The 12,161-nt window shown below is 52.5% G+C and overlaps 1 protein-coding gene and 1 long non-coding RNA gene across 2 annotated transcripts; one reads left to right on the top strand and one right to left on the bottom strand.

The window, feature by feature from the left end:
• The first annotated feature begins 6,532 nt into the window (after positions 1–6,532).
• LOC111946732 lies at positions 6,533–9,312 on the top strand. The gene is made up of 2 exons (XR_002872473.1): positions 6,533–8,767; positions 8,869–9,312. It is a non-coding gene; the product is annotated as an uncharacterized LOC111946732 (long non-coding RNA).
• Positions 9,313–9,846: 534 nt separating this feature from the next.
• Positions 9,847–12,137, bottom strand: LOC101156739 (serine/threonine-protein kinase pim-2-like). Its single transcript, XM_023950707.1, has one exon. It carries the CDS (start codon positions 11,080–11,082, stop codon positions 10,057–10,059), a length of 1,026 nt encoding a protein of 341 aa, XP_023806475.1. The 5' UTR covers positions 11,083–12,137; the 3' UTR covers positions 9,847–10,056.
• Positions 12,138–12,161: the final 24 nt, after the last annotated feature.

Raw genomic sequence — 12,161 nt, 5'->3', positions numbered from 1 at the left:
GGAAAAGCCTGTAAAATGGAACATTAATATATTTCATTGAGGAAATTAAATCTCGTTTTTTGAATGTTTCTATTTATTTTTGATGTCTTACGTTTTAGTTTATGAAGTATTTTTAAATGCTGGAAAATCTCGTTTTCTTTTTACTGGGTGAAAAACGAAAGTATTTAATAAATGAAAGTATTTTTGTTTTAAACAAGTGATATGGTTTGACTCTGAATAAAAAATACTAAACTTTGAATTCACAAGTGTTTCATGTAGTTAGACTATACAACTCATACTCCAGTGTTGAAAAAGAATGTTAAAGTCTTACAGCAGATTGTGTAACTTTGAGCACAATTAGTAACAAATGCTTAAGTTTAACAAAAAAAAAACTTTAAGTTTAACTCATAAGTTGTTCATGTCTGGTCAGGGCATCCAGAGGAAATCTTCTGAGACGTCTGTTCCTCCTCCTTGCTGTCCTGTGATGCTGCATATCTGCTCGTTTTCGGTTGGATCTCAGGAAAAACGGTTGAATTATTGCCAACAGGAACACGGACAGATTCATATTCAAAGCTATTTTCAGTAAGGTAGAAGAGAAAACTACTAAAAAAAAATGCTTCCTCACAAGAGCCCATAAATCGTTCAGGGGCACAGAAATAAATATTGCCATGGACTAATGACTTGAGGGTTTATTTCTGAACAAATACATTAAATCAACACCAATGTGTTTGTAATTTTATTATTTATAAATCAGCCACGTTTTCCATGATCAGAACACAGCAGATTCATAAATAGTCTTTGTAAAAATGTTCATATTTATCCCTTGCGCTATCCTAGAGAAAAAAGAAATAAATTGGATTAGATAAAGGAACGGGGGGGCTTATTTTAACCCTTTGGCTGTCCTAGAGGGGGAACAAAAAGGCTTGGATTGAAGGAAGGGAATGGGGGGGTCATTTTAAAAACGCACCCCCTCATCCTGGTTTGGTCCCTGACCACTGAAGAGTGGTCATTCACCCCAAAAATTTGTAGACGTTTCAGGCACCCTCTATCACCCCCGACCACTTGGGGTCGCCAGTTCCCCGGTTCTTTTTTACTTCACGGACAGCAGGGGTCGCCTTTTCTCTACTGCGGTCACTCTGTTTTTTTTTTTTTTTTTTTTTTTACCCTCGGTCACCAGGGGTGCCGTTTCTCTGAGGGTCACTGAAACCCTGAATTCTTTCCTATTTGATCTAATGCCAACAAGGGGCATCCTTTTAGGAAAAGATTTCCACCGAATGCATTATGCAGTCCACCTTTATTTTCTCTTTTTTTTTTATCCTTGACCAATTGGGTTAGGGGGGGGGGGGGGGGCTTCATTGTTTCTTTTTCCTTTTCTTTTTTTGGTCTTAGTCCACATGCACCATGCTTCCTCTCTGCCACCTGATGGTGCCAACCTTACAGTTGTTTTTTTATTTTTTATTTCTTTATTGTTATTATTATTAATATTATTATTGTTAGTATTATTCTTATTCTTATTATTATTATGAATATATATATATATATATAAAGATAAACACCCCTTTCACCCTCCCCAGGGGTCTAACAGACCCAGCGAGGCAGCGTTCGGAAGTACCTTTTTGTTCAAGATCACGCTGGGGTCTAGCGGACCCGGCGAGGAAGAGCTAGGATCAATATTTGGTTTAGGTTCACGCTGTGGTCTCTCGGACCCCGTGAGGCAGCGCTATGAACAAACGAATCGTTTAGCGTATCTTAGTGTCACGTGGACCCCGCAAGGCAGGGTTCGGAACTAAGTTCTGTTCAGGCTCACGCTGGGGTCCCCCGGACCCGGAGAGGCAGGGTTCGGAACTAAGTTCTGTTCAGGCTCACGCTGGGGTCCCGCGGACCCGGAGAGGCAGAGTTCGGAACTAAGTTCTGTTCAGGCTCAAGCTTGGGTCTCTCGGACCCCGTGAGGCAGGGCGCTGAAAAACTGTTCTTTTTTATGGTGTACCTTGGGTCACGCGGACCCCGCGAGGCAGGGTTCGGAACTATGCTTTGTCCAGGTTCACGCTGGGGTCTCGCTGACCCCGCGAGGCAGGGTTCGGAACTAAGTTCTGTTCAGGCTCACGCTGGGGTCCCCCGGACCCGGAGAGGCAGGGTTCGGAACTAAGTTCTGTTCAGGCTCACGCTGGGGTCTCTCGGACCCCGTGAGGCAGGGCGCTGAAAAACTGTTCTTTTTTTTTTTTGGTGTACCTTGGGTCACGCGGACCCCTCGAGGCAGGGTTCGGAACTAAGTTCTGTTCAGGCTCACGCTGGGGTCCCGCGGACCCCGTGAGGCAGGGCGCTGAAAAACTGTTCTTTTTTTTTTTTTTGGGTGTACCTTGGGTCACGCGGACCCCGCGAGGCAGGGTTCGGAACTATGCTTTGTCCAGGTTCACGCTGGGGTCTCGCTGACCCCGCGAGGCAGGGTTCGGAACTAAGTTCTGTTCAGGCTCACGCTGGGGTCCCGCGGACCCGGAGAGGCAGGGTTCGGAACAATGTTCTGTTCAGGCTCACGCTGGGGTCCCGCGGACCCGGAGAGGCAGGGTTCGGAACTAAGTTCTGTTCAGGCTCACGCTGGGGTCCCGCGGACCCCTCGAGGCAGGGTTCGGAACTAAGTTCTGTTCAGGCTCACGCTGGGGTCCCGCGGACCCCGTGAGGCAGGGCGCTGAAAAACTGTTCTTTTTTATGGTGTACCTTGGGTCACGCGGACCCCGCGAGGCAGGGTTCGGAACTATGCTTTGTCCAGGTTCACGCTGGGGTCTCGCTGACCCCGCGAGGCAGGGTTCGGAACTAAGTTCTGTTCAGGCTCACGCTGGGGTCCCCCGGACCCGGAGAGGCAGGGTTCGGAACTAAGTTCTGTTCAGGCTCACGCTGGGGTCTCTCGGACCCCGTGAGGCAGGGCGCTGAAAAACTGTTCTTTTTTTTTTTGGTGTACCTTGGGTCACGCGGACCCCTCGAGGCAGGGTTCGGAACTAAGTTCTGTTCAGGCTCACGCTGGGGTCCCGCGGACCCCGTGAGGCAGGGCGCTGAAAAACTGTTCTTTTTTTTTTTTTTGGGTGTACCTTGGGTCACGCGGACCCCGCGAGGCAGGGTTCGGAACTATGCTTTGTCCAGGTTCACGCTGGGGTCTCGCTGACCCCGCGAGGCAGGGCTCGGAACTAAGTTCTGTTCAGGCTCACGCTGGGGTCCCGCGGACCCGGAGAGGCAGGGTTCGGAACAATGTTCTGTTCAGGCTCACGCTGGGGTCCCGCGGACCCGGAGAGGCAGGGTTCGGAACTAAGTTCTGTTCAGGCTCACGCTGGGGTCCCGCGGACCCCTCGAGGCAGGGTTCGGAACTAAGTTCTGTTCAGGCTCACGCTGGGGTCCCGCGGACCCCGTGAGGCAGGGCGCTGAAAAACTGTTCTTTTTTTTTTTTTTGGGTGTACCTTGGGTCACGCGGACCCCGCGAGGCAGGGTTCGGAACTATGCTTTGTCCAGGTTCACGCTGGGGTCTCGCTGACCCCGCGAGGCAGGGTTCGGAACTAAGTTCTGTTCAGGCTCACGCTGGGGTCCCGCGGACCCGGAGAGGCAGGGTTCGGAACAATGTTCTGTTCAGGCTCACGCTGGGGTCCCGCGGACCCGGAGAGGCAGGGTTCGGAACTAAGTTCTGTTCAGGCTCAAGCTTGGGTCTCTCGGACCCCGTGAGGCAGGGTGCTGAAAAACTGTTCTTTTTTATGGTGTACCTTGGGTCACGCGGACACCACGAGGCAGGGTTCGGACATATGCTTTGTCCAGGTTCACGCTGGGGTCTCGCTGACCCCGCGAGGCAGGGTTCGGAACTAAGTTCTGTTCAGGCTCACGCTGGGGTCCCCCGGACCCGGAGAGGCAGGGTTCGGAACTAAGTTCTGTTCAGGCTCACGCTGGGGTCCCGCGGACCCGGAGAGGCAGAGTTCGGAACTAAGTTCTGTTCAGGCTCACGCTTGGGTCTCTCGGACCCCGTGAGGCAGGGCGCTGAAAAACTGTTCTTTTTTTTTTGTGTACCTTGGGTCACGCGGACCCCGCGAGAGAGGGTTCGGAACTACGCTTTCTCCAGGTTAACGCTGGGGTCTCGCTGACCCCGCGAGGCAGGGTTCGGAACTATGCTTTGTCCAGGTTCACGCTGGGGTCTCGCTGACCCCGCGAGGCAGGGTTCGGAACTATGCTTTGTCCAGGTTCACGCTGGGGTCTCGCTGACCCCGCGAGGCAGGGTTCGGAACTAAGTTCTGTTCAGGCTCACGCTGGGGTCCCCCGGACCCGGAGAGGCAGGGTTCGGAACTAAGTTCTGTTCAGGCTCACGCTGGGGTCCCGCGGACCCGGAGAGGCAGAGTTCGGAACTAAGTTCTGTTCAGGCTCAAGCTTGGGTCTCTCGGACCCCGTGAGGCAGGGCGCTGAAAAACTGTTCTTTTTTTTTTTTGGTGTACCTTGGGTCACGCGGACCCCTCGAGGCAGGGTTCGGAACTAAGTTCTGTTCAGGCTCACGCTGGGGTCCCGCGGACCCCGTGAGGCAGGGCGCTGAAAAACTGTTCTTTTTTTTTTTTTTTGGGTGTACCTTGGGTCACGCGGACCCCGCGAGGCAGGGTTCGGAACTATGCTTTGTCCAGGTTCACGCTGGGGTCTCGCTGACCCCGCGAGGCAGGGTTCGGAACTAAGTTCTGTTCAGGCTCACGCTGGGGTCCCGCGGACCCGGAGAGGCAGGGTTCGGAACAATGTTCTGTTCAGGCTCACGCTGGGGTCCCGCGGACCCGGAGAGGCAGGGTTCGGAACTAAGTTCTGTTCAGGCTCACGCTGGGGTCCCGCGGACCCCTCGAGGCAGGGTTCGGAACTAAGTTCTGTTCAGGCTCACGCTGGGGTCCCGCGGACCCCGTGAGGCAGGGCGCTGAAAAACTGTTCTTTTTTATGGTGTACCTTGGGTCACGCGGACCCCGCGAGGCAGGGTTCGGAACTATGCTTTGTCCAGGTTCACGCTGGGGTCTCGCTGACCCCGCGAGGCAGGGTTCGGAACTAAGTTCTGTTCAGGCTCACGCTGGGGTCCCCCGGACCCGGAGAGGCAGGGTTCGGAACTAAGTTCTGTTCAGGCTCACGCTGGGGTCTCTCGGACCCCGTGAGGCAGGGCGCTGAAAAACTGTTCTTTTTTTTTTTGGTGTACCTTGGGTCACGCGGACCCCTCGAGGCAGGGTTCGGAACTAAGTTCTGTTCAGGCTCACGCTGGGGTCCCGCGGACCCCGTGAGGCAGGGCGCTGAAAAACTGTTCTTTTTTTTTTTTTTGGGTGTACCTTGGGTCACGCGGACCCCGCGAGGCAGGGTTCGGAACTATGCTTTGTCCAGGTTCACGCTGGGGTCTCGCTGACCCCGCGAGGCAGGGCTCGGAACTAAGTTCTGTTCAGGCTCACGCTGGGGTCCCGCGGACCCGGAGAGGCAGGGTTCGGAACAATGTTCTGTTCAGGCTCACGCTGGGGTCCCGCGGACCCGGAGAGGCAGGGTTCGGAACTAAGTTCTGTTCAGGCTCACGCTGGGGTCCCGCGGACCCCTCGAGGCAGGGTTCGGAACTAAGTTCTGTTCAGGCTCACGCTGGGGTCCCGCGGACCCCGTGAGGCAGGGCGCTGAAAAACTGTTCTTTTTTTTTTTTTTTGGGTGTACCTTGGGTCACGCGGACCCCGCGAGGCAGGGTTCGGAACTATGCTTTGTCCAGGTTCACGCTGGGGTCTCGCTGACCCCGCGAGGCAGGGTTCGGAACTAAGTTCTGTTCAGGCTCACGCTGGGGTCCCGCGGACCCGGAGAGGCAGGGTTCGGAACAATGTTCTGTTCAGGCTCACGCTGGGGTCCCGCGGACCCGGAGAGGCAGGGTTCGGAACTAAGTTCTGTTCAGGCTCAAGCTTGGGTCTCTCGGACCCCGTGAGGCAGGGTGCTGAAAAACTGTTCTTTTTTATGGTGTACCTTGGGTCACGCGGACACCACGAGGCAGGGTTCGGACATATGCTTTGTCCAGGTTCACGCTGGGGTCTCGCTGACCCCGCGAGGCAGGGTTCGGAACTAAGTTCTGTTCAGGCTCACGCTGGGGTCCCCCGGACCCGGAGAGGCAGGGTTCGGAACTAAGTTCTGTTCAGGCTCACGCTGGGGTCCCGCGGACCCGGAGAGGCAGAGTTCGGAACTAAGTTCTGTTCAGGCTCACGCTTGGGTCTCTCGGACCCCGTGAGGCAGGGCGCTGAAAAACTGTTCTTTTTTTTTTGTGTACCTTGGGTCACGCGGACCCCGCGAGAGAGGGTTCGGAACTACGCTTTCTCCAGGTTAACGCTGGGGTCTCGCTGACCCCGCGAGGCAGGGTTCGGAACTATGCTTTGTCCAGGTTCACGCTGGGGTCTCGCTGACCCCGCGAGGCAGGGTTCGGAACTATGCTTTGTCCAGGTTCACGCTGGGGTCTCGCTGACCCCGCGAGGCAGGGTTCGGAACTAAGTTCTGTTCAGGCTCACGCTGGGGTCCCCCGGACCCGGAGAGGCAGGGTTCGGAACTAAGTTCTGTTCAGTCTCACGCTGGGGTCTCTCGGACCCCGTGAGGCAGGGCGCTGAAAAACTGTTCTTTTTTTTTTTGGGTGTACCTTGGGTCACGCGGACCCCGCGAGGCAGGGTTCGGAACTATGCTTTGTCCAGGTTCACGCTGGGGTCTCGCTGACCCCGCGAGGCAGGGTTCGGAACTAAGTTCTGTTCAGGCTCACGCTGGGGTCCCGCGGACCCGGAGAGGCAGGGTTCGGAACAATGTTCTGTTCAGGCTCACGCTGGGGTCCCGCGGACCCGGAGAGGCAGCGTTCGGAACTAAGTTCTGTTCAGGCTCACGCTGGGGTCCCGCGGACCCGGAGAGGCAGGGTTCGGAACTAAGTTCTGTTCAGGCTCAAGCTTGGGTCTCTCGGACCCCGTGAGGCAGGGTGCTGAAAAACTGTTCTTTTTTATGGTGTACCTTGGGTCACACGGACACCACGAGGCAGGGTTCGGAACTATGCTTTGTCCAGGTTCACGCTGGGGTCTCGCTGACCCCGCGAGGCAGGGTTCGGAACTAAGTTCTGTTCAGGCTCACGCTGGGGTCCCCCGGACCCGGAGAGGCAGGGTTCGGAACTAAGTTCTGTTCAGGCTCACGCTGGGGTCCCGCGGACCCGGAGAGGCAGAGTTCGGAACTAAGTTCTGTTCAGGCTCACGCTTGGGTCTCTCGGACCCCGTGAGGCAGGGCGCTGAAAAACTGTTCTTTTTTTTTTTTGTGTACCTTGGGTCACGCGGACCCCGCGAGGCAGGGTTCGGAACTACGCTTTCTCCAGGTTAACGCTGGGGTCTCGCTGACCCCGCGAGGCAGGGTTCGGAACTATGCTTTGTCCAGGTTCACGCTGGGGTCTCGCTGACCCCGCGAGGCAGGGTTCGGAACTAAGTTCTGTTCAGGCTCACGCTGGGGTCCCGCGGACCCGGAGAGGCAGAGTTCGGAACTAAGTTCTGTTCAGGCTCAAGCTTGGGTCTCTCGGACCCCGTGAGGCAGGGCGCTGAAAAACTGTTCTTTTTTTTTTTGGTGAACCTTGTGTCACGCGGACCCCGCGAGGCAGGGTTCGGAACTATGCTTTGTCCAGGTTCACGCTGGGGTCTCGCTGACCCCACGAGGCAGGGTTCGGAACTAAGTTCTGTTCAGGCTCACGCTGGGGTCCCGCGGACCCGGAGAGGCAGAGTTCGGAACTAAGTTCTGTTCAGGCTCACGCTTGGGTCTCTCGGACCCCGTGAGGCAGGGCGCTGAAAAACTGTTCTTTTTTTTTTTTTGGTGTACCTTGGGTCACGCGGACCCCGCGAGGCAGGGTTCGGAACTACGCTTTGTCCATGTTCACGCTGGGGTCTCGCTGACCCAGCGAGGCAGCGCGGGGAACAAATGCATCACTTTAGTGTACCTTGTGGTCACGCGGACCCGCCGAGGCAGACCTCGGAACTAAGTTTTGTTCAGGTTTACGCTGGGGTCTCTCAGATCCCGCATTTCAGCGCACTGAACAAATTCATCTTTTTAGTGCACCTTGGGGTCACACAGGCCCAGGGAGGCAGGGTTTGGAACTACGTTTTGTCGAGGTTCATGATGAACTATATTTTGTTTTATTTTATGTTGGGGTCTCACGGACCCCGCCAGGCAGCGCTCTGAACAAATGTGGTGTTTTAGTGTACCTTGGCTAGGTTTTGTTCATGTTTATGCTTGGGTCCCGGGACCCTGCGAATTAGCGCTCGGAACTATATTTGTTGAGGTTTCTGTCTCGCGAACCCAACAAGGCAGGGTGCAAAACTATTTATTTACCTAAGTCTAAGGTGGGTTCCATATAACCCCAACAACCAGCGCGTAGAACACTTTTCTGTTTTGTTTTAGTTTACAATGTGGTTTTATGTTCCCAACAAGTGAGCGTGGAAAACTTTTTAATATTTTATACTATTTATTTTTTTTACAATTTGACTTTTCTTGGTGAGGGACTAATGTCAGACTCTGTCTGTGGTGGTCGGACTCTCAGAACTTAGGTCAGAGTCCCTAAACTGCGGTCGGCAACTCTGAATCAGAGTAAGCTACAATTCATTTTTTTTTTTTTCTTAATCCGACTTCTATCTTAGGGTTTTAAAAGCTACTGACTCTTGCAGACTTTCCAAACACATTCCTTTTCCTGAGTGTGGGCAGCATGATAGTTCTTCGGACACTTTCGTTTCTCTTTCTACTCTGCTGGTGCTACGGTGGCGAGCGGGAGGACGGGGCCATCAAAGTAACCTTTTTTATTTATTTATTTATTTATTTATTTTTTATTCTTTCCTGAGCGCTAAGGGGCATGCCATCTCAACTTTTACTGTGTTGATCTTTCTCTAGGCAAACCCAATGATGATCGGTTCCGAAAAAACGGTGACCAACATCCTACAGGGTCCAGCCAATTTGCCACAAGTGATGCAGTGTCACCGAATACAGAAGCGCAGTTGCAGGGGTACCTGGAGGCCACGTCTTGCTTGGGAACACCTCAACACTGTCCCTGAACGTCATGTTCCCATCTGCCAGCCCACCGCGTCCTGGCGCAGACAGAGGCCAGACGGCTGGCTCGTTTGCACGGATGAGATACGCAATTCCGCGTCCAGGCTTAACTCAGAACCAGGCAACATTATCAAAGCGCTCCACCGTTGGGCTTCCTCGAAGGGGACTGGCTGAGCTGTACCAGCGGAAGGGTTTCTATGCCACTCGCACTTTAGGCATACCCATTGCTGCTAGTACTCAACCCGGCGCGTGACGGCTTTGTGGATTGAGTACCTTAAAAAAAAAAAAGAAGAAAAAAATACTAAAAAACAAATAAACCAAACAATGTTTTGCCTTGTGACTTCGAGATTTGTTTCCTCCTGCTATTATCCGTCTCAATATGTACCGTTTTGTATCTTGTATGAGACAGTAACTTCATGTAATATCTTCGTACTATAATCTCATAGTCGTGTCAGGTAGTCACAAACATGTATACTCTGCTTACGATAATCACTCGATTTAACCTGTGTGTACGCTTATCACAAACATCTAACCTCTGTATGCAATAATCATTTAATTTATCCTGCTTATAGGCTAACCAATATGCTATTGAAACAATGTAAACATCAATGTAGTTTTATTCATTTTATTTTTATTATTATTGATATTAATATTAGTAGTATTATTATTTTCATTATTTTTTTGCATTTGTCAATCTTTACAAAGCCAGCTTGTGTCTTGTATCAACTAATACAAAATAAAGCAATTTATCTTTAAAAGGTATTATTGGGGTCTATGTCATACAGGACCCAGCAAACACAAATTGAAAAACACAAGATGATGTTGGTTCAGATTTAACTTTTATTCGACTAAGGCAAAATTGCAACACAGAAATCCTGAAGGAACACACTTTGCCAAACTATCAGAAAGCTGCCACCCATGCAACGCTGGGCCTAGGCTGGACGACACACGGCTCTGTGAGACTTCAGAGTGGCCGCGGAAAGTCCTGTCTCTTCAGCAACACTCCAAGGAACATGGAGGTCATTTGCCGATTTAAATGAATGCTCCGTCTCTCTTTTCGATTGGAGTGCGGCTAACCCCCTCCTCCTCAGGCTCCTCCGGGCTCTCGGAGCCTTGCGTCAACATCGACGGACGGTGCTGCATTTCGTTCTTCAATCGCGGGAGATCCCCTCGCGTGCGCGCCGGGTCCCCGGCCGAGGCGTTTCCCTGGTGCATCTCCGAGTCTTGCTTTGACATCCAAGGATGGGCTAGTATGTCTTTCAGCGTCGGTCTCTCTTCAGGCGCCCTGCTCAAACACCATTGCATCAGGGCCACGCAGTCCTCGGAAAGGTCCTTTTTGAAACGAAGCTCGCCCAGTAGGATCTCTTCGTCGTTTTGAAACGGTATGTCCCCGTGCACCATGTCGTACAAAAGTATTCCCAACGACCAGACCTCAGACGGGAGAGCTTTGTAGCATCCTTGAGTGAGCCGTTCGGGGGGTGCATACACCGCGGTCCCGTGGAACGTGTCGTACACTTTGTCGGGTTCAAGGAAAACGGCAGAACCAAAGTCGATGAGTAACAGCTTGTGCGTAGACGGGTCCAGCAGCAGGTTTTCGTCTTTCACGTCCATGTGCACGACACCGCGGCTGTGACAGTGGAGCAAGGCCTGAATGACCTGACCTAGAAAATCTCTGGCCGTGTCCTCACACAGACGCTTACAGGTCGTGATGTAGTGAAACAGATCTTGCGTGTTCTCTGGCGTCTCCGTGACTATCACCCAAGCTCCCCGGGTCTTGTAAAAGTCCAGCATGCGGATGATCCCCGGAAACGGAGGGTCTTTGGTGACCATTTCCAAGGCGACCACTTCGAGCGGCTTACTGGTCCCGTCGACCTCGCAGCATCTCGTACGCAAGAGCGGGACAAACTTCAGGGCCACGGAAATCCTGTCGCTCCGCCTCTTTCCCAGAAACACTTTGCCGAAGCCCCCCTTGCCCAGGCGATGGCTGGACATCCAATACTTTTCCCGGAATGTTTTCATGGCAGAAGGATCGATCGTTTTTTGAGTCTTCGCTTCCATGGTGTTTTTACAGAGCCAGGTAATTTTACTTAAACCTCTCTAGGTTTGCATGAAACAGTTTCTGGTTTGAAGAGCCTGGGATCTCAGTCTTCTGGTGTAGCTCTGTTTGCACCAGAGAGCAGGTTTCCCCTGGCAGACCTAGACACAGAAAGCTCTGTTTGCTGTGCTCCTGTTGGACTTCTGACAGAAGCAGCAGAAGGAGGGCACTAAGGCAGATAAAGAAACATAGAGAAATTAGAAGGTGGAGTCTTCTGTCTGAAGGAGGAAAAGCTGCAGGGAAAGAGGGAGGGGGAGAGACAGTGATATCTGACCACATAAATTCAAGCATCCGACTGGAGGGAGGAGGAATTCTCCCAAGGGCTCAGGCAAAGCAGGTTGTCACGTTGCAAGGAGCAAGAAAGAGGAGGGCATTTTGCTTCAAATACTCATCTGGAATTCTGAAAGGACTTTCCTCTTTGGCCAATATCATTTTTGTGCAGCTGAACCTGGATCGCAGAGCTGTCAGCTCAGGACTGAAGAGAGATTCTTTCAGGTATGTGAGTTTGTCATTTACCATGTAGTTGTTTGGAAACGCTTTTCTTTTTGTTGTTCTTTTTTTTTTTTTTTTGTTCTTTTCCAACGATCGCGTTTTTAGAGAGACTCGTTTCATAACTTGTTTTGATAAGTGTCTAAGGCTGCCTTTGTCCGGGGTGAACGAGCATCACTGTTCCGGAGGCGTCTCTGCGTAACATTTCCAACATATGTCTCCAGTTGTAGTAAAACGTGGGCTTGTAGCTTCCAACAGACCCTTGAAAGTTGATCAGGAAGCCTTGGTAGTCTCTCACTGATACCTCAGGCAGGCCCACGTCAGGTGCAAACTTCACGTTGAAGTAGTACACAGGCTCAGTGGGGTGAGCCTCCAGCCTGAAACCCTCAGAAGCGCACATCTGCGCTACAGCCGCAGACTGGTTGAACAGCAGGCACAGGACGCAGCAAGATGTCTTTGGCGTGACCTCCGGCTCCCCATTGCCCAACCGCTGTGCCTTAACTCGTTCCAAAACAAATCGCTTGTAAGCCTCGGGGGACATTAGAGTCTCAAG

This window comes from Oryzias latipes, chromosome 3 (genome assembly GCF_002234675.1).
Source record: "Oryzias latipes chromosome 3, ASM223467v1".
Lineage (NCBI taxonomy): Eukaryota > Metazoa > Chordata > Actinopteri > Beloniformes > Adrianichthyidae > Oryzias > Oryzias latipes.
Note: the sequence above shows the minus strand (reverse complement) of the source record. Positions and strands in the feature narration are given on the sequence as shown.

Bases quoted from the DNA above. Each gene is read 5' to 3' on its own strand.
- LOC101156739 (XM_023950707.1), bottom strand. From the start codon at position 11,082: ATGGAAGCGAAGACTCAAAAAACGATCGATCCTTCTGCCATGAAAACA.